At 41.7% G+C, this 22,459-nt stretch overlaps 1 protein-coding gene and 1 long non-coding RNA gene across 2 annotated transcripts; one reads left to right on the top strand and one right to left on the bottom strand.

Annotated features, from left to right (window-relative positions):
* Window positions 1–14,060: 14,060 nt before the first annotated feature.
* Window positions 14,061–17,467, top strand: LOC125550523 (cathepsin B-like protease 2). The gene is made up of 11 exons (XM_048713541.2): window positions 14,061–14,262; window positions 14,740–14,784; window positions 14,865–14,945; window positions 15,042–15,198; window positions 15,320–15,324; window positions 15,422–15,496; window positions 15,599–15,724; window positions 16,241–16,459; window positions 16,813–16,926; window positions 17,012–17,047; window positions 17,138–17,467. The coding sequence occupies exons 1-11, from the start codon at window positions 14,197–14,199 to the stop codon at window positions 17,246–17,248; spliced, it is 1,035 nt and encodes a 344-aa protein (XP_048569498.2). The 5' UTR covers window positions 14,061–14,196; the 3' UTR covers window positions 17,249–17,467.
* A 286-nt stretch (window positions 17,468–17,753) lies between these two features.
* On the bottom strand, window positions 17,754–20,061 carry LOC125541468 (uncharacterized). Its single transcript, XR_007297540.2, has 3 exons — window positions 19,765–20,061; window positions 18,946–19,008; window positions 17,754–18,032 (listed from the first exon to the last, which is right to left on the bottom strand). It is a non-coding gene; the product is annotated as an uncharacterized LOC125541468 (long non-coding RNA).
* Window positions 20,062–22,459: the final 2,398 nt, after the last annotated feature.

Below are 22,459 nucleotides of genomic sequence, written 5' to 3'. Positions count from 1 at the left end.
TGCAGGGTTCCGGTAGGCGTGAATAGCCGTCAACGGAACAAGGTACGTGCCTACAGTAAAATCAAATAAAGAAGGAGCAGGCAAGGTAATAGTCTCAGGATGATGTTTATTAAATAACAATTGATATTTAAGCTCTCCTGCCCTATTCTTAATAATAAAATAATGTGCCACCATACTTTTATAATCTAGATAAACACGAGGCATCACTTTTTCTTCCTTCTCAGCATGCCTAATAGGTATGTTAAAATGTGCAGCTAGGCGTGAGGCATAGATGCCTCCAAAGATGGGGCCCTTGGTACGGTTCATACTTAACCGTCTAGCAATAATGCCGCCCATACTAAAAGAGTTATCACCGTATAAGCCGTGATGCAAAATGATAATATCAGGGATACTCAGGTTTCCACAGTTTCCGTGACCAATTAAGCAACGACTAGCAAATAATGCAAAGTAACGTAAAACAGGAAAATGTATGCTAGTGATTCGTGCATCAGAAACCTTCCTTGTTTCCCCTACAGTGATAGTGTCAATAAATCCCTCCACATCATCACGATGTGGTTCTTCTGTCTTGCCCCCAAAAGGGACTAAACAAATCCGACAGAAATCATAAAGTGACATCTCCTTATGCTCATCATATAAATGAAATTCCACCATAGGTGGTGAGTTCTTAGAATGAAAATGAAAGTTTTGCACAAAGGTATTTGTGAGCAAGAGATATTGATCGCATTGGTCGTGGAGGAAAGCAGTAAGGCCTGCAGTCTGAGCCAACTCATGAAAATCTTCATAAATCCCGGCTGCTCTTAAGAAATCCTCGAAAGGCCATTCACACGCCTGAACCTCCGTGGTGCGCGACAAATTATACTTAGGCTTCGGTGCCTTTTCCTTCGAGCTTTGGCTCGATGAGCCCCTCAATATTCTCCTCATCATTTTCTGAAAAATTCTGAAATTTTTAGTAACTTCAAAATAAAAGTAAACCAAACTCAATAATATTGATAGCAACCACTCCTCCAAGTGCCTAGGGCCTATATCATGCATCAAAACTACTTTTGACCATATAAATTTGACATGCAAGCTCAAGAACAGGGTCACCTAAGCAGCAAAAAATTGCAATGAATAAATCACTGGAACAAAAACTAATTGGACCAATGGAGGAGTCACATACCAAGGAACAATCTCCCCAAGCAGTTTTGTGAGAGGTGCTTTGAGCAAGGAGATCAAAAATGGAAGCAAAGAGGGGTGGAACTTGTGCTTGAGTTGGTTTTTCATGTTTGTGGGAGGAAGAAGAAGAGGATGGGTGCAGGAATAAGTGGAGGAGGGACACCGTGGGCCCACGAGGCAGGGGCGCGCCCTAGAGGGGTGGGCGCGCCCTCCACCCTCGTGGCAAGGTGGTTGGCCCCCTGGTGTGTTCTCTGTTCCATAAATCCTCAAATATTCTAGAAAAAAATCATATTTAATTTTCAAGGCATTTGGAGAACTTTTATTTTCGAGGTATTTTTATATTGCACGGATAATCAGATAACGGACAGACAAATATTTATTTTTACTTTATTTCAACTAAATAACAGAAAGTATAGAGAGGGTACAGAAGGTTGTGCTTCTAGTTTCATCCATCTCATGCTCATCAAAAGGAATCCACTAACAAGGTTGATCAAGTCTTGTTAACAAACTCATTCCGATTAACATGAAACCGGAGAAATTTTTAATAGCACTAGGTTACCTCAACGGGGATATGCACATCCCCAATAATAAGTATATCATATTTCTTCTTGACAGTAGGAAGAGGAAATTCAAAACCTCCAAATATAATCGATGGAATTTTTCCGATAGAATTGATACTATGAACTTGAGGTTGTTTCCTCGGAAAATGTACCGTATGCTCATTACCATTAACATGAAAAGTGACATTGCCTTTGTTGCAATCAATAACAGCCCCTGCAGTATTAAGAAAAGGTCTTCCAAGAATAATAGACATACTATCGTCCTCGGGAATATCAAGAATAACAAAGTCCGTTAAAATAGTAACGTTTGCAACCACAACAGGCACATCCTCACAAATACCGACAGGTATAGCAGTTGATTTATCAGCCATTTGCAAAGATATTTCAGTAGGTGTCAACTTATTCAAGTCAAGTCTACGATATAAAGAGAGAGGCATAACACTAACACCGGCTCCAAGATCACATAAAGCTGTTTTAACATAATTTCTTTTAATGGAGCATGGTATAGTAGGTACTCCTGGATCTCCAAGTTTCTTTGGTATTCCACCCTTAAAAGTATAATTAGCAAGCATGGTGGAAATTTCAGCTTCTAGTATCTTTCTTTTATTTGTAACAATATCTTTCATGTACTTAGCATAAGGATTCATTTTGAGCATATCAGTCAATCGCATACGCAAAAAGATAGGTCTAATCATTTCAGCAAAGAGCTCAAAATCCTCATCATCCTTTTTCTTGAATGGTTTGGGAGGAAAAGGCATGGGTTTCTGAACCCAAGGTTCTCTTTCTTTACCATGTTTCCTAGCAACAAAATCTTTCTTATCATATCATTGATTCTTTGATTGTGGGTTATCAAGATCAACAGCAGGTTCAATTTATACATCATTATCATTACTAGGTTGAGCATCATTATGAACATCATCATTAACATTTACATTAGGTTCATGTTCATTGCCAGATTGTGTTTCAGCATCAGACATAGAGATATCATTTGGATTATCAGGTGGTTCAGCAATAGGTTCACTAGAAGTTTGCACAGTTCTATCATTTTTCTTTTTCTTCCTTTTAGAAGAACTAGGTGCATCAATATTATTTCTCTGAGAATCTTGCTCAATTCTCTTAGGGTGGCCTTCAGGATACAAAGGTTCCTGAGTCATTCTACCGGTTCTAGTAGCCACTTTAACAGCATAATTATTTTTCTTACTATTCATCTCATTGAGCAATTCCTTTTGAGCTTTAAGTACTTGTTCTACTTGAGTGGTAACCATAGAAGCATGTTTGCTAACAAGTTTAAGTTCACCTCTAATATTAGTCATATAATCACCCAAATATTTAATCATATCAGCATCTTGTTTTAATTGTCTACCAAAATAAGCATTGAAGTCTTCTTGCTTAAACATAAAATTATCAAACTCATCCAAGCATTGACTAGCAATTTTAGCAGGAGGGATTTCAGCTTTATCATATCTATAGAGAGAATTTACCTTTACTACCTATGTCGGGTTATCGAGGTCTGGAGGTTCTTCAATAAATAAGGGATTAAGATCATATGTTTCTTCAATAGGCGGTAAATTAAGACCATGTATTTCTTCAATAGGAGGTAAATTCTTAACATCTTCAGCTTTAATACCTTTTTATTTCATAGATTTCTTTGCCTCTTGCATATCTTCAGAACTGAGAAATAGAATACCCCTCTTCTTCGGAGTTGGTTTAGGAATAGGCTCAGGAATTGGCTCCGGAGGTGTCCAATTATTTTCATTTGTCAACATATTATTCAATAGAATTTCAGCTTCATCCGGTGTTCTTTCCCTGAAAAGAGAACCAGCACAACTATCCAGGTAATCTCTGGAAACATCGATTAGTCCATTATAAAAGATATCAAGTATTTCATTTTTCTTAAGAGGATGATCAGGCAAAGCATTAAGTAACTTGAGAAGCCTCCCCCAAGCTTGTGGGAGACTCTCTTCTTTAATTTGCACAAAGTTGTATATTTCCTTTAAAGCAGCTTGTTTCTTATGAGCAGGGAAATATTTAGCAGAGAAGTAATAGATCATATCCTGGGGACTACGTACATAACCAGGATCAAGAGAATTAAACCATATTTTAGCATCACCCTTTAATGATGATGGAAATATTTTAAGGATATAAAAGTAGCAAGATCTCTCATCATTAGTGAACAGGGTGGCTATATCATTTAATTTAGTAAGATGTGCCACAATAGTTTCATATTCGTAGCCATGAAAAGGATCAGATTCAACTAAAGTAATTATATCAGGATCAACAGAGAATTCATAATCCTTACTAGTAACACAGATAGGTGAAGTAGCAAAAGCAGGGTCATGTCTCATCCTAGCATTTAGAGATTGCTTATTCCATTTAGCTAATAACCTTTTGAGTTCATATCTATCTTTGCAAGCTAAAATAGCTAAAGAAGCTTCTTGATCAAATAAATAACCCTCAGGAATAACTAGTGATTCTTCATCATCACTTTCATCATCATAATCAGATTCAATATTTTCAATCTCTCTAGCCCTAGCAAGTCGTTCCTCGAGAAAATCACTAAGTGGCATAGTAGTATCAGGCATAGAGGTAGTTTCATCATAAGTATCATGTATAGCAGAAGTAGCATCATCAATAACATGTGGCATATCGGAACGAATAGCAGAAGCAGGTTTAGGTGTCGCAAGCTTACTCATAACAGAAGGTGAATCAAGTGCAGAGCTAGATGGTAGTTCCTTACCTCCCCTCGTAGTTGAGGGATACATTGTTGTCTTAGCATCTTTCAAATTCTTCATAGTGTCTAGCAGTTATAAATCCCAAGTGACTCAAAGAATAGAGCTATGCTCCCCGGCAACGGTGCCAGAAATTAGTCTTGATAACCCACAAGTATAGGGGATCGCAACAGCTTTCGAGGGTAGAGTATTCAACCCAAATTTATTGATTCGACACAAGGGGAGCCAAAGAATATTCTCAAGTATTAGCAGCTGAGTTGTCAATTCAACCACACCTAGAAACTTAGTATCTGCAGCAAAGTGTTTAGTAGCAAAGTAATATGATAGTGATGGTAACGGTAACAAAAGAGTAACGAAAGAAAAGTAATATTTTTGGTATTTTGTAGTGATTGTAACAATAGCAACGGGAAAGTAAATAAGCGTAAACGAGTATATGGAAAGCTCGTAGGCATCGGATCAGTGATGGATAATTATGCCGGATGCGGTTCATCATGTAACAGTCATAACCTAGGGTGACACAGAACTAGCTCCAGTTCATTGATATAATGTAGGCATGTATTCCGAATATAGTCATACGTGCTTATGGAAAAGAACTTGCATGACATCTTTTGTCCTACCCTCCCGTGGCAGCAGGGTCCTTACGGAAACTAAGGGATATTAAGGCCTCCTTTTAATAGAGAACCGGAACAAAGCATTAACACATAGTGAATACATGAACTCCTCAAACTACGGTCATCACCGGTAAGTATCCCGATTATTGTCACTTCAGGGTTAACGGATCATAACACATAATAGGTGACTATAGACTTGCAAGATAGGATCAAGAACTCTCATATATTGATGAAAACATAATAGGTTCAGATCTGAAATCATGGCACTCGGGCCCTAGTGACAAGCATTAAGCATAGCAAAGTCATAGCAACATCAATCTCATAACATAGTGGATACTAGGGATCAAACCCTAACAAAACTAACTCGATTACATGGTAAATCTCATCCAACCCATCACCGTACAGCAAGCCTACGATGGAATTACTCACGCACGGTGGTGAGCATCATGAAATTGGTGATGGAGGATGGTTGATGATGGCGACGGCGACGAATCCCCCTCTCTGGAGCCCCGAACGGACTCCAGATCAGCCCTCCCGAGAGGTTTTAGGGCTTGGCAGCGGCTCCGTATTGTAAAACGCGATGAAATCTTCTCTCCTATTTTTTTCTCCCCTAAAGCAGATATATAGAGTTGGAGTTGGAGTCGGGAGGTCTCCAGGGGGCCCATGAGGTAGGGGGGCGTGCCCCCCACCCTCGTGGAAAGGGTGTGGGCCCCCTGGTCTTCATCCTTGGCGAGGATTTATTATTATTTATTGTAAGATATTCTGTGGAGTTTCAGGTCATTCCGAGAACTTTTATTTTCTGCACATAAAACAACATCATGGCAATTCTGCTGAAAACAGCGTCAGTCCGGGTTAGTTCCATTCAAATCATACAAGTTAGAGTCCAAAACAAGGGCAAAATTGTTTGGAAAAGTAGATACGATGGAGACGTATCACCATGCAACGGATGCACTAGAGCTATAAGTGTATGAAAGCTCAAAAAGAAACTAAGTGGGTGTGCATCCAACTCGCTTGCTCATGAAGACCTAGGGCATTTTGAGGAAGCCCATCATTGGAATATACAAGCCAAGTTCTATAATGAAAAATTCCCACTAGTATATGAATATGACAAAATAGGAGACTCTCTATCATGAAGATATGGTGCTACTTTGAAGCAAAAGTGTGGAAAAAGGATAGTAACATTGCCCCTTCTCTCTTTTTCTCTCATTTCTTGGGCCTTTTCTATTTTTTTGTGCAATATCTTTTCCATTTATATCTTGACATATATGATCAAAGGGGTTCATTATGGATTTGCTCAAGTCAGTATCACCTATACACAATTCACTCATATCATTCACAAAAGTCCAAAGCCAAATAAGTCTACCTTTGTTCAAATTTCCATTTGGCCAAATTCTCATGTTCACTGTTTGGCCGGATTGTCTGAGCTGCTAGCCGGACGTTCGAGTACTCGCCCAGAAACATTACAACATTTTTCTTTAAGTCGGACATCAGGTTGGATAGTAAGTCAGGGGATGTCTTCGTCTGGGCTGCTTGTCGGATGTTCGACCGATGCCTGGACTGTTTGGCTCCCCCTGGTCGTTTGGCTTGTGTCCTCAAAACAACGGTAGGTTAGACTACCTAGCCGAACTGTCTAGGCTACAACCCTGGCGTATGGCCAACTTTTGAATTGTCCGGGTTGCATGTCACCCGTTCGGATGATGCCCTTATTTGCTCTCTTTTTCAGCCTCTATTTGTGCAATATTACAGGGGGTTTGATTGTCAGTGCTTGACCTCAACTAGTTGCATCACACTCAACAATCATCTTTATGTATGAGCTTGGCTCCTCATACATAATATGAAATGCGACCATCAAAGTAAATTCAACAATATTAGCCCACCTATCACACTTGATTGACAACGACTGATTCCACTTAATTTCTTCATAGCATCAAACATGTTGGAATCGCCACAAGGGGCTAACTGACAAGTACAATCACATCACACATCATCCTCGGTCCCACAACATCACTATGGTGGACTACTTTCTCTTAGGCAGTATTCTCTCTCAAATTGCTTGAACAATGGCGGCAAATGTTGTTGAGTGCCGGATTATAAATAATAAGGGAATCTCCACCTCAAATGTTACACACCTGCTACTCATTCAATCTTTGGACAAACAGTTGATTAGCCTCCACCTGAAGTGGAACATAATACAGACTATCCAAATGGAGCAATGGCCATCACAATAAAGGTCACACCACTGTTGATGGTCACAATGGAGAATTTCAAGTAATTTTCCACAACTGGAAAACCTCAGTGAACTCCATAGTAACTCTATAGAGGAAACAAATTACTCCCAAGCCTCTAAACTGCCCAGTGGACACATACAAGGGAAAATATATTTATCTAAGCATAAAGAGGCAACAGATGAACAACATATCCTCTAGATATAGTAATTGTCTCAACAATACATGGGAAAACATGCATGGAGATATTACCAAATATTGTTATGTTCATCTCATCCTTTGTGTATAAACACTATAGTCACCATTGTGGTATAGTGGTGTAGAATGTGCATATCAAACTCAAATTCTCCCAAATAGAATCCAAAGCCATCATCTATCCAAAGCATCACAATTAATACAAATGCCGCCAATCATAGCTAAAATTTGCAAACTAGATTGTAACCCATAACTTCATCAAATTGTTGGATGTACCTTAGAATATTCCAATAGATTATACTAGAGGGTAAACATAATTTTCTACCACTAGAAGACAACTTAAAAAGAAAGAAAACCCACAAATATGAGCATTTATAGTCAAGAGTAGTCACTAACCAGTAACTGCACCAAACCGAGGTGTGTGCTTCCCAAATGCACAAGGCTAACCGAGCGGAAGCAACCTCATGTTTTCTCTAGCTACCAAGGTGTACACTTCCCAAATGCACAAGGATAACTGAGTGGAAGCAACCTCATATTTTGCTCTAGCCACCAAGATGCCTCTCCTACATAACTCAATTACAATTTTTGGCATGTGAACAAGCTGGAAATGCCACAAATTGGTAGTGATGTTACAATACAATTTAGGAGTAGAAGCAACTAAGAATGCACACAAGATAACATTAAGCACAAGGAAACACTAAGCACACTTATGCGAATTTCCAGTCAACAAACACGTTAACCATCTGTGAGTATAAGAATAATGCAAAGAAACACCCTGATCCTGACAATACACATACCAACCAACACTACTCTCCATGATGTTGCCTTGTAAACTAGTCCATTGGAACATGTTGAAAGCTGGCAACCATTGATTATGCAGACAAATGGCATGACTAATAGAATCAAGACTCCAATGTGTCGTAGTACATGACACATGCACCAATAACAACATAAACTGCAAGATTCAAAACATACCCGAAAAGTAGGAAGCAACTCATAAATCACCATAGGTTGCCTTTCCACTAAATTGCCAAAACTGGAATAAAACTCTGACAGTACTCCTTAACTGCGCAATGAAAATACCTCACGTGTATCTAAACATAAGAATTTCAATAGCTTCCACAATTACTTTCATAACCACTACTAATAGCATATGCTCAATCAGTCTCCAATATGTCACAAAGATAACAACCCCATCAACACTCTCTATGCACATCTTCTGAAGCAAATTCTCCGAATAAATAACATAAGAGACACCATCCATAGACAAAGAATATGTAACATAAAGGGCTTAATCACATTTGAACATGTATATGGCTGAGGGCAGAAATAAATAACGATGTGCTTAGTTGGGGTACTTTCTGTAATGGTCATATAGAATAAGTGCACAATCAAATTGTCCTCCATGAAGTGACTTTCACAAAATGGGAGCACCAAATTTATTTCAGTGAAACACATAAACTTCTCCATACAAGGCCTAAAAAATTGTCATCCTCTATATTATGCATCAATGCTTGCCTAAACCAAATATCTATTGGAAATATGTCCTAGAGGCAATAATATTGTATTATTATATTTTTGTTTTCATAATTAAGGGTTTATATTCTATGCTATAACTGCTATGATCCTGGAATGTGTGATTTAGTGGAAAACTCATATGCACGTATGGAATAATAAGCGGTAAAATAAGGTTCCTAGTCTTGCCTCTAAGACTAGCTCAAGTGTTATTGGTGATCATGTCTTCTGGATCTTAGGATATCGTTAAGTGTAGCAATAGTCCTAAAACAACATTGAAGCATGATGTTAGAAGAATGATCATATTGAATCGATCAAAACTTGTTTGTTATACTTTGAGTTAATATCATCTGAAATCAATTGTTATAACATGGCGTGTTAACATGTGTTTTTATAGACCATGAGAGTATCACAGTCACTTCTTACTGTACGGTGGACTTTGGGGTTGCTCAAACACCATATGTAACACAGTGATCAAGAGTGATCAAGAGTGACAACTTATAGGTTCATCGGAAAGTTTGAGAAGGGCATAAATAGCTCAAGAGTGAAATTTGCTCCTCCGACAATGGAGATATATTCTTAGGGACCTCTCGGTATGACAACATCTATCATAGTCTAGACAGACACAGGTGACTATGTCACGGGGATGCCAGAACATTTCAACGAGAAAGAAAAAAACCGGTAACGAGGAGAACGATATAATGATCATGTGTATGACTCAAGAGGATACCGATACATCTCACTTCAAGCTTTGTAAAGTATCGTGAAGCAAAGGTAGTAGCACATGATAACTAAAGGTTCACTTGAATGTCATTCGTGTACTCATAGGATTGATATGGACGTCCATGGTTCTGCTATCGTTCATTGAACAAAGGAGTTTTGTTCATGTCTATATTTTACCAAACCTAGAGAGTCACAAGCTTAAGATAATCATGATCTACTGAGTGTTAGTAGGACGAGAGTGACAAGGATTTATTTGTGAAATAGTTTCGTTAATATTCGAAATAGTTTCAAGAGGAATCAGAAGCATTTCGGGGTCACCGAAAGGGTTTCGGAGTTTACCGGGCAATACCGGGTATTAGCGATAAATAATATATAGTTTTTTCAAAGATGTTAATTAATAATAAAAGGCTCTGGTAATTGTTAGAAGGCTTTTATAATTAATTAAATATCAATGAGTCTTAAAAGTCCAAGAGGTGGAAGGCAAACTTGGGCCACAAGGGTCCAAAAGGGGTGGCGCCCTCTGTTTCCTATAGGGGAGGCTGAATTGGACTAGGGGGAGGAATCCTCCTCCCCCTCTTGGCCGGCGCAAGGGGGGATCCCCCCCTTGTGTGGCTCCCCTCCTCTCCTCTCCAACCTATTATATACTAGAGGCTTTTACACTTTGAGATACACAAGTTTTGGAGCCTCCTCTAGTTCTCTAGATCTAGTTCTAGTTGGTCCTAGTTGATCAATCGGAGCTTGACCTAGATCATATAATCCTCATAATTATAAGCCCGGTGTGGTTCTAATCCCCTCCCTCTAACTCTTCGGCGACGATTAGCTCTAGACACGAAGCATTGTCGAATCATGAAGACCGTACACTTGCAACTCATAGAGAGCCCGTGTTTTTTGTCTTCCTTTTGAGGGACTGTTCGTGGGCGGTTCGTGGGATCGTTCATCTACGGTTCGAGGGACTCCAAGTACGATCTACACCGACTCGTGTTCTTCTGCTACAACTCGGAGTCGGTAACGATCGAATCCAAACCGTTAATGCATCTCCATATTGTTCCTGGGTGATCGTAGGGCGATTTTTTTTGTTTTCTATTATGTTCCCCAACAATATCACCATTTCCAACAAGCCTGCTAGCAAATAAAGTTGACATCACACTTGCAACAATAAACTCATGCAAACGCCTTTGATACAACCATTGCTCTGATACCAATTGTGGCGAAAATAACCATAATATGCTAGCGCCAACTAAACATATAACATTAGTGGAAACAATTATACATGTCACATGCAAGCCTATATTAATGGGGGAGTGGAAGCATACCATGTGACAATAGACCAAACTCTAAGTTTAATCCTGGTAGACATTCCATCAAACACTAATAAGAAAACATAACTTGACATCTAGACGCATGGCAACCACCAAGCATTTCATTGCATTATACTTGCAAGAACAAAGACCACAAGATCGATTCCTCGGGATTGCCAACATATCAAATAACACTAGCATTCTCATATGCAAGACATCAAAATACACCATGACACAGGTAGCAAGCAAGGTGTCCAAATAATGGAAAGCATAGCAAAATAATACGAATAAAAGGGGTTGACACCAAGATCTACATGGAAACCTTTATGGAAAAAACCCGAGAGGCAGCATGAGCAATCATTTACCATGGAGAAGAAAATAAAAGATGGGAGCCAACAAATAAAGGAGAAACCCCAAATCGCCTCTCAGAACTGAGCACAAAGCACTCACTTATGGATGGATCTTGTGAGGAAACACACAACTCTCACTATATCAAGCTCTCCCCAAGCCACTCAGTGGGAAAGAAGGGAGAAGAAATCCCAATCTCGTGCAAGATGGACTAACAACCTCAATCCTCATGTGAAAGTATCCAAATTCCCCAGGTCATTACCACATAAGTTGGCCTTCATTTGGCAACACGGTTGCTCCAAATGAGCTCCAAATAACCTCCAAAACTAGAATTTTTTCAAGGAAAATTGGGTTAAATTAGAGCCATATATCACACTTCGACTGTTGTTTGGTGCCAAGCCTATAACCGTTAGCGATTAAAGTTAATAGCAGAATTAAGGGGCAAGAGTGTCGATAGATTGGAATGGATGGAAAATTTTGACAACTACAACACATATACATTAGGAACACGACTGTAGAAGAGCTGAACCCATGTTGTGCATCTGTCTATGTATGTCGTGTGTGCCTTTGAGCATGTGTGTGCATGCACATGTGTGCCTGTGCCCATATGCGCGACAATGTTAGATTTACTAAACACACATTTTTGTTGTATTGGTTAGGCTTGCTAGAAACTATATATCTAAGAGAGTGTCGTTGGATTGGAATGGATGGCAAATTTTGACAACTACAACACATGTACATTAGAAACACGACTGCGGAGGAGCTGAACCCGTGTTGTGCATCTGTATAGGTGTGTTGTGTGTGTGTTTGAGCACGTGTGTGCATGTGCCCATATGCGCGGCATTTTTGCCGTATTGGTTAGGCTTGCTAGAAACTATATATCTAAGAGAGAAGAAGGGATTACCATTCGTACCGGGGTTTTTTGTCTTCTAAAGTCGTGTCTCGTTGCTCTTTGTTGCGAAGATGAGATGATACAAGCAGGGGAAGGAAAATATCATACTTAAGAAAAAAATATTAGGATTGTGCTTTGACGCTGCAGCTCCCAGGGCGCAACCACCAAACATCATTGGCGTGGGGATGATGCCAGAGATGTCAAATCCATCGACATGAGGCGCTTGAGAATGGTCCTCTTCGACAATGATGGTGCCATCATCAGTGATAGGGCGTCTGCGCCAGCGATTTCCCTATCGCGTCTGCAGCGGCCTAGTGACAGTCGCAACTGAACAACATAGCGTGACGAGGACATACCAGCCGGTGCCCCCCGTGTGACGGCATTTTTGTTTGATTGAGTTTTATTGTTTGCTACTCTTTGCCATAGACATGAGACTCGACGAAACCTCATGTACGATGCGTCATCCGAATCCGACTCTATTAAACAAGTATACTTCTTATTATATCCGCAATTCAGATTGTATCATTTTTGAATCCTTGCTTGTTCTTCGGTTGCACACATGGATTGATCTTAATGATTAAGTTGACTGTGTTTCCAACACCGTGAACGACCATACCAAAAGGAGTAATTATTTTCAAAATATGCAACTCTATGTCCACATTCGATATCTTCTATTAATTGCCACCCTCCTCCCACCCAAGAAAAATAGTAATAATCTTGAAATGTTGCCAGGGTCCCCTTGGCAAGGCGGCATATCCGGCCTTGGAGCGTGAGATCGGGTAGTTGAAGGATTGTAGAGTGGCGGGCTGTAACATTCAAAACCAATAAATAATCTCACATACCTATATAATCATATTTGATATCCTCTATACTCCCTCCGTCACAGTTTATAGGGCGTCTAGCCCAGATCGCTGGAACCAAAGGATGCAGCGATCGGCTCCATTTCATCCATAGTGTAGTTAATTGTATGCGCCTAATTAGCTGAGAAGTTAATGATTCGGTAAACCCCACCTCCAATAAACGAGCAGCCTCCTTGCATGCATTGGTGGAGACCAATTCCACACCATGTTCACACCCCGGGTTTCCACCCCACGTTCACACCATACATGCAGCTAGTACTAGTACTCCTAATTACTCATGCATGGTGTACTACTAGGCAGTAAATGAAACGCGCCTTAATCCTTCTCGATTCTGAAAATGCATGAAATCTGAAAGTTGCCTTATAAACTGTGACGGAGGGAGTAGTAAATGCCCGTTTCAAAAATAAATATGCAGGCTGCTGCGCTTATAAAGGTGTTCCAATAAATGGAGCACGGAATTTCCAAAAGGATTCTCGCAAGAAGAAACATCGAAGCAATGGCAACCCATGAGCGAATCAAGCCGATATGCAACCCTCTATCCGCACTCGATATCTTCTACCAATACTTGCATATCCTCTAAGTACAAAAATGCACCCCTCAGAAAGAATCCGCAGACCGCCGCGCTTATAAATGTCTTGCGTTTCCTTCTTTCAATAATGGAGTATCACAAATTTTCCACAAAAGGATTCTCGCAAGGAGAAGCATTGAAGCAACGGCAACGCATGGGCGAGCGAAGCCGATATGGATACGTTTGAATTGAATTAAAAACGGGTTGTTGATTCTGGCGTGGCAGCACGCGCGCCGTTGCGTGACGCTACGCTGCGCAGCGGGATTAGCCGGGAACGGAAAGCGGGCGCGCGCGTCACTCCCAAGGCTGGAAAAATATCGGCGGTCTCCATCGTATCGCGCTCGGACAGTCGTAGCGTCTGCGTCTACCCCCTCGGAGCCAATTATAAAAGGGCGGCGTGGGGTGGGGTAGGAGGAGAAGCATCAAGCAAGGCAATCAGTAGCAGGCTTGCAGCTACCTCCTCTGCTTGCTTCCCGTCGACTTCCTCTTCCTCCCCCGTCGCCGATCGAGGACGAAGATGGGGAGGAGCCTGCTCCCGCTGGCGCTGCTCGTCGTCCTCTCCGCCGCCGCGGCCGCCCCCCAGGTTCGGCTCTTCTCCTCCGGTCGAGTCGAGATCCCATCGGCGCCTCTGCTTTTTACTCGCAGCTAACAGCTGCTCTGAGAAGTCAAACCAAAATAACTCTCACATATCCAAATTTGGTACCAATAGAATCCAATTTGGTAAGCTGCGGAGATATTAGTAGTGCTGTAGTTCTGCGAATCCCGGAAGTACTGTAGCTGTAGTGCCGCGACCCGTCGTCCACTGCGAAGCGCGAATCCACCCCCGACCAAGGGGTTGCGGCGGAGGGGCCTCCGGCGACGTGCGGGAGCTCGATGGCGAGCCAGCGGAGGGGCCTGCCGCTGATACTAAGCTTGATGCCACCACTGAAAATTGAACAGCTCTGAACCAGAGTTCGATCCCTTTCTTTTTATGGGGGGCAAGAATCAATACTGATGCTACGCAATTGGCTGAATCGCATCTATGTTTGCTTTAACATGTGTTTGTACAATTTACTTTCAGCTCGTCGGAGCAGCAGGGCGAGACCATTCCCTAGGAATCATCCAGGTCGGCTTTTTATCCCCATCTGAGTGACATCATCTTCTTTTGTTTGTAGTACTAATCATCATTGTATTGTACTGTCACAGAAAGACATCATACAGACGGTCAACAACCACCCCAACGCCGGATGGACGGCTGGATACAACCCCTACCTCACGAATTACACTGTACATATAACACCCTCTTGCTCTTGTTGTTGTCATCGAAGCACCATTTTTTTTCTTCTCTGTTTGCTGACCTCAGAATCATCCTCTTCCGTGCAGATTGAGCAATTTAAGCATATGCTGGGAGTGAAGCCAACGCCTCCAGGTTTACGGGCTCGTGTTCGCACCAAAACTCATTCAAGATCCGAGCAGCTCCCAAAGGTGTTCGATGCCAGGTCGAAATGGTCTGGCTGCAGCACAATTGGGAAAATACTTGGTAAATTAAACTAGATAACTCAATGACCATGAATCGGTTGTACATTGTTTTACTTACACTGACCCACTTCATTTCCTTCTCTTTTGCCAACACCTTGGAAAACGCTGATTTTCATGAGCAGATCAAGTAAGTCTATGCACACTAACTTACATTGTTAGCTCCACGAGTGCTTACTGAACAATTGAAGATGCTCAAGCTAGTCTGTATTGGTTAACAATGTCAGGGTCACTGTGGTTCCTGCTGGGCTTTTGGTGCCGTGGAGTGTCTGCAAGATCGTTTCTGCATCCATCACAACATGGTGAGTGCATATGGACCATCTGTCTACTCTCTGGTCTATTTTTAAACAGGAATGTTTGGTTCCTTTCTTACATAACCAGCCTGCTGTTTCTGTTCCTTGCAGAACATTACGCTTTCTGCCAATGACCTAGTGGCTTGCTGTGGGTTTATGTGCGGCGATGGTTGTGATGGAGGATATCCTATCAGCGCATGGCAATACTTCGTCCAGAACGGTGTTGTTACTGACGAGGTATAGCTAACTCCCTACTTACTACCACTTCAATATCATGGTCCTCCAAGAGCAATCCTATTATTGTCATCATTTTGATACTATTATTATGAATCACTTCTCTGTATTCTAACTGCAACAATGGGTATTACTGAATCTGTCATACTACCAATATAATATAAATTGGATGCTACATTAATTATTAATAATAATGCTCTCTGTAAATGAATTGATTGGTTTGTTAATACATTTTTTAACAGCTCAGTTAGTGCTTGTATTATTTGGCACTAAATGCTAACGGTGTATATCTGAACCTGAAAATCATGTCTTAGTGTGTCCTGACTATTTGCAAATTCATCCCAACTTGGTTCAGGCACAACATTACAATACAAATGGCCCTGTTTCAAATATAGGTCATCTTTGTCTAGCTAGTTTTTTTGGATTTTCTCTTCAACCAGGGCTCTCCCCTAATTTTTCTTGTAAAAAAACCTCAAGCTCGGCATACCACTAACCCTTGTAAATATTACTATCTTGCAGTGCGATCCATACTTTGATCAGGTTGGCTGCAAGCATCCTGGATGTGAACCTGCTTATCCTACACCTGTGTGTGAAAAGAAATGCAAGGTGCAGAACCAAGTTTGGGAGGAAAAGAAACATTTCAGCATCAATGCATACCAAGTAAACTCTGATCCACATGACATCATGGCAGAGGTCTACAAGAATGGCCCTGTGGAAGTTGCTTTCACAGTTTATGAGGTAACTTTGATTCGCCGTTTGATGTTTGACGTGTGTTTTACCAAGGCTGTCAAAATGTTGGTGGAGCATGGAACAAAATTTCTGCTAATTACTTCTAAATGACAAAGATAATATCAATAATATTCTGAAAAGCTGTAAAACTGAATAAAACCGTAGAAAGACATTACAGTAGAAAGAGAAACAAAACGTACATGCTCTAGGTAGTAGTTAGCATACTGAAATATGAAATACTGTTATTATCTTTCGAGCTCTGAATTTGCTCAACAGCTCATATGCTTTGTGATTATATCATCAAAGGTGAAAGAAAATATTTGTTACTCGCTGTGTTGATTTCATTCTGCAATTTTCTCCAGGACTTCGCACACTACAAATCAGGAGTGTACAAGCACATCACCGGTGGAGTCATGGGAGGTCACGCCGTCAAGTTGATTGGTTGGGGAACCAGTGATGCTGGAGAGGATTACTGGGTATCTTGTTAATTCTCTATATTACACTATTTATTAACCAAATGATCAAGTCCTGACATGTTTTATTTTGTCTTCTGATTTTCAGCTTCTTGCAAATCAGTGGAACAGAGGCTGGGGCGATGTGAGTGATAAATACCCTGTATTGTTGACTTGCAAGAGTGAATGCATGCGTTAGGCTAATTAATAAGTTTTGGTTTGTGATGCATTGTAGGACGGGTACTTCAAGATCATAAGGGGCAAGAATGAATGTGGCATCGAAGAAGATGTTACTGCCGGTATGCCCTCGACAAAGAACATCGCCGGTAGCGCCTTTGCAATTTGAAGTTTGAGCAGCCCCTTGTCCTCTGATGCTGTTGGAATTAGCAATCTGCCTGTCAAATTTAAGCGGGCAAATTAGCTTTGATGGTACCAGGATTCTGTATTCTGCGCACTAGCTATTAATGTGTCCGTTAATGGCAATAAAACAATTATTATCAAGGCATCTGTGAGTGACAAACAATTATCCATTTCAATTGGAAAAAATGAAGCTGAGTTGTGTTCATTACCGAAATACGACGCGTGCAGAGCTCTCATGCTTTAGGCTTTGTTCGGTTCCACTGGAACCAAACCTCTAGGGGATTAGACCCACACAGGGATTTGGTGATCCCCACCTCGTCACCCAATCCCCTAACCAACAAACCCTGCTAATCCCTGTACAACAATATGTGTTCGGTTAGTCCCCGGCAACCTCCCATCAATGGCCTTTGTACACTTCAGCACCAAATCAACTAAACCTCCTATCGTTGTTCTTTGCACCAAATCAAAAGAACATCACACACACAACAAACTTGCTATAAATTTCATACATCCAAGCACCAAATCCGCATAACAGTATTTTTGTTGCGTCAGAACAAAACATTATATGAGAAGCTTGCTGCAAGTTGATATTTTAGAAGAAAAAATATCAAACTATAACATGAATTCTGAATATTTAGAAGTCAAAAAACGACCCTAATCAACAATCACCGATGTACAATATTATTATATTTCCGACCATGATCAAATTATTGCTGTATAGAACAGACGACTCTAATCTCGCCGATGTCGCTTCCGTAGTGATTGATGCACTGCATTGGCAAAAAAGGGCGGTCAGTCCACATCAAAGGACTGATATCAAAGCATTGATGACCAGCTAGCAAAGAAAGATCATAAAATAATCGTGCATTGATTTCAAAATTTCACGGATCAAATGGGCAGCAACATCGCATCCATATCCACTAAACAAATGATCTTCCAATGGAAAGCTGCAAATAGCAGCACAGAATAATAATATTAGAAATGAACAACCAGGCATATATATCAATGACACAGCGTTATACATCGTGTAAGAATACACTAAATTCGTATGACCACAAAAAACTATGGTCTACTTTCAGAGAACAGTACCAAAATCACAAGTTTATGAACAAAGATTTCTTTCTTTCTTTCCCCGCAAAAAAAAAAGATTTCTTTCTTTGGTACAAAATAAACTTGCAAAAGGAGGGCAAAGCAAAATTAAATGAAATGCGGAGATAGATCAATTCAGTTCCAATATGCACTGTATAAATAAGAGCTTCCATTACAGTCATAATCAGGGGAAAACAGGACAAAGAAAGGACAAGATAAGTACATAAAAAAGGACAAGATAAGATGATGTACATGAATGGATTCTCATCTCATAAGCATTTATCATGGTGCATTCTAGGGAAATCAAATTTCAGATAAAAAGTTATGAAATCTGGCGGATACCAATGGATGCACACACTACACATATTCTGGGTGTTCAAGACCAGTATGCATGAAAATAGCTACAAGGGGGATTCTTGCATATTCTAGATGATCTTGCAAGGAAATAAGAGAACAAGGGAGGTTCATGTGGGCTACTTGAGCCATCAGCTTCAGGTTACTAGATGAACAAGGGAGGTTCATGTGAGCTAGATGAAGATGCGAGTCCCAGTAGGGTACAAAGAAAACCAAGTATGTACATCAAGATTAATATACCTTAGTCTTCACGATGCTGCCCCAAGCGGGGTCTTGCTGCGGCTGTGAGGCGGTGAAGCTGGCCTACAGAAAATGGAGGCAAAATGCAGATTTAGACATCGAAAGTAGTATGAAACAGTTATCGTTCTAATGTAGCACATACAAGTCAGGTCAAGCAACATAAAGTAGTATGAAACAGTTATCGTTCTAATGGAGGCAATATATTTTTTTCTCTTATTACAAAAACATTTTATTTCTACACATCTCAATATATTCTATATGTTCTGACAAGTAAAACTTTCTGCATCTAAATTAGTAAAATGCACTGTCGTAGTTGCATGGCTTCAAGATGCCTTGATCTCAGAGCATTTTACCTAAATTTCTCTTCACCCCCACTATCAGAAAAAATTCATGTAGTTGATGTTCACCTCAGTTACATAAAACTCAACTTTTCTCACCTCCCAAGGATATCATTGACAAAACTATATAGCTACAATTGCATCTTGTTGATTCTCTACAGGTAGCTGCAAATATAGTACTGAATCTCAGGGACAAATAAATACTAGATTACTAGTAGCATATATGTGCACTGCTAATGACATTGACAAAAAGATTCGACTATGTAGCAGATTTGGTTAGATTCAACTAGGTACACCATTTGCACCAAATCACAGGTAGAGCAAGTACAGAGGAGGGTACTGGGAAGCTGTAGTAAGCAGAGAGGAGAGGTGGAGCCTCGCCGGCAAGACGGCCCTTGTCACCGGTGGAAAAGGGGACGGGAAACCCTAGAAATCAAAAGGGGGGAGAGGAAGGAAACAAGGGTGGGGGAGAAGATCTTACCGGCATAGAAACGTTGGGGAGGGCCACCGGAGTAGGTTGGTGCGGCCGCCGAGCTCGCGCCGGGGATGGAAGAAGAGGGTCGCAGATCGGCTGCTGACTTAGGGAGAGTGGGGCGAGGTAGAAGGATGGCGCAGCAGCCGGTCTTCAGTGGAGGAGAGAGATCGCCCGCTCCGGCCCCTCGCCGTCGCCTAGTTCTTCCCTGTCGGCGTCGGCGCCGCCGCCGCTCTCGCCCGCTCCTCCTTTTTCTTTCGAGCCGAGAAGACTGAGACGACTGGTTTTGTTCCACGGGTGGGGAGACGTGGGTGAAAACCCAGTGGAATCCCTGTGGTTTGGGGTGGATTTGGATGGGATATCAACCCGGCCGGGTTTAACCGAAGACGCATATAAGGTAGGTCGGGATCCTACCCCGACCGGGGTCAAAAGCACGTGGATTAGGCCAAAACCCCGCCGATCCCGGCGGGGGCGGGGATTAAACGAACAAAGCCTTAGGGAGGTGAGAAAAACAACCCCTCATATGCTGGGCTCAACACCCTCTCCGCTCAGATGTGGGACTTAATATTGCGCCTATGTCATGCAATACTAATGGACCTTCGAGATTCTCAGAATTTAAATATTTAATGTGCCGAGAGCCCCATAAACTTCAACAGAAACCTATGCATCGACATAGGGGGTGTGAACTACACTAGCAACATGAACCATGACAACAATACAATTAGCAATATGTTAGAGCATCTTCAATAGCATACCAATATGTTAAAATTTGCATTAGGTATAGGAGAATTTTGCTCATCTTCGATAGCTTACCTGAAAGTGCTTATACCATCTTCTAATTGCCTATATCTCTCATGTTGTGCAAATTTCAAGCAAATACAAGAATTCATCATGATATAATTCCAAGAAATATGAAAGGGTTGCTCACGTACTCAAATACATTTCAAAGTCACAAATTTTGGGATTCAAAGTTCATCCAAAAGATAGGTCTCACAACTCACAAGACAAGTTCCAACAAAACCAACAAGCAAAGTTCATCCATCATGCACTCCCACCGCTACTCATGGCACCTGAGCTGCCACCATGGTCACCAGGCTTACCACCATGCCCACCACGGTCACCACCATGCCAACCAAAACCACCCATGAATCCCATGTATGTGCCCTTGGATGCCAAAACTTGATCACACAAACTTGAAATAGGCTCTTCCCTTCGGATCGAGGCCCTCTAGATTCATGAACCTAAGCTTTTGCTCTTGCTTGTCGTGCTTGTTCATCAACATCTTCTCCTCAATGGCAGTTTGGAATTCCACCATGCCCACCCTTCACTTCTGGAAGGCAATCTAGCATTCACCTAATTCTTTGAGCTCAGTCAATCTTTTCACCTTCTCTTCTGTCCTCTGTACGACAACCTTTCATGTGGTGATCATTGTTGAGGGACATTTTGCCGATCCTAACAGAGGCACAAATGGAATTTGTAGTCGATGGGATGTCATGCCGGGAGACCAAGGGGTCCTAGACACAAACCACAGGCACATGCAATTTTGCCCAGCTTCGGGGTCCCAATGTGGGTAAAATCCCTACTTCTTGCCTTGCTCTTTTGTTATATACATGTTGTTGGGGAACGTAGTAATTTTAAAATTTTCCTACGCACACGCAAGATCATTATGATGCATAGCAACGGGAGGGGAGAGTATGTGTACGTACCCTCGTAGACCGAAAGCGGAAGCGTTTATCAACGCGGTTGATGTAGTCGTACACCTTCACGATCCGTCCCAATCAAGTACCGAACGTACGGCACCTCCGCGTTCAGCACACGTTCAGCTCAATGACGTCCTCGCCTTCTTGACCCAGCAAGAGGGGCGAGGTAGTAGATGAGTTCCGGCAGCACGACGACGTGGTGACGGTGTTGGTGAAGAACAATCTCCGCAGGGCTTCGCCTAAGCACTACGAAAACTATTACGAAGGATAAACTAGAGGGGACGGGGTTGCCGACACATGGCTTGGTGTTTCTTGATCTGTCTTAGGTCCTAGCCCTACCCCTCTATTTATATGTTGAGCCTTGGGGTCGAAACTTGGAGTAAAAGCCTCCACAAAGTCGGTTTCACCCGAAAGGCAAGAGTCCTTCTCGGACTCTAGGGCCAGACGCCAGGGTTCCCGGCGTCTGGACCCAGACGCCAGGGTTCCCGGCGTCTGGACCCAGACGCCAGGGACCCTGGCATCTGGCCCCTAGACTCCGCAAAACTTCCTTTTGCACTTTCCAAAAACCTTGTGGGCTTTCCCCTTTGGCCCAAATAAAGTGTTCTCGTACCCAAACATTTCGGGAAACATCCGGAACCCCTTCCGGTGAATTCCGAAACCCTTCCGAAGACCAAACACTATTATCCCATATATCAAACTTTATCTCCGGACCATTCCAGAGTTCCTCGTCATGTCCGTGATCTTATCCGGAACTCTGAACAACATTCGGTTACCAACATACATAACTCATAAATACTATATCATCAACGAACATTAAGCGTGCGGACCCTACGGGTTCGAGAACTATGTAGACATGACCGAGACACTTCTCTGGTCAATAACCAATAGCGGAACATGGATGCCCATATTGTCTCCTACATATTCTATGAAGATCTTTATCGATCGAACCGCATAACAACATACGTTGTTCCCTTTGTCATCGGTATGTTACTTGCCCGAGATTC

The sequence above is a fragment of the Triticum urartu genome, chromosome 4A (assembly GCF_056163025.1).
Source record: "Triticum urartu cultivar PI428250 chromosome 4A, HENAU_Tu73, whole genome shotgun sequence".
Classification (NCBI taxonomy): Eukaryota; Viridiplantae; Streptophyta; class Magnoliopsida; order Poales; family Poaceae; genus Triticum; species Triticum urartu.
Note: the sequence above shows the minus strand (reverse complement) of the source record. Positions and strands in the feature narration are given on the sequence as shown.

Bases quoted from the DNA above. Each gene is read 5' to 3' on its own strand.
- LOC125550523 (XM_048713541.2), top strand. From the start codon at position 14,197: ATGGGGAGGAGCCTGCTCCCGCTGGCGCTGCTCGTCGTCCTCTCCGCC. The intron at 15,497-15,598 runs GTGAGTGCATAT...TGTTCCTTGCAG, and splicing joins TCTGCATCCATCACAACATG to AACATTACGCTTTCTGCCAA. The intron at 16,460-16,812 runs GTAACTTTGATT...AATTTTCTCCAG, and splicing joins TTGCTTTCACAGTTTATGAG to GACTTCGCACACTACAAATC.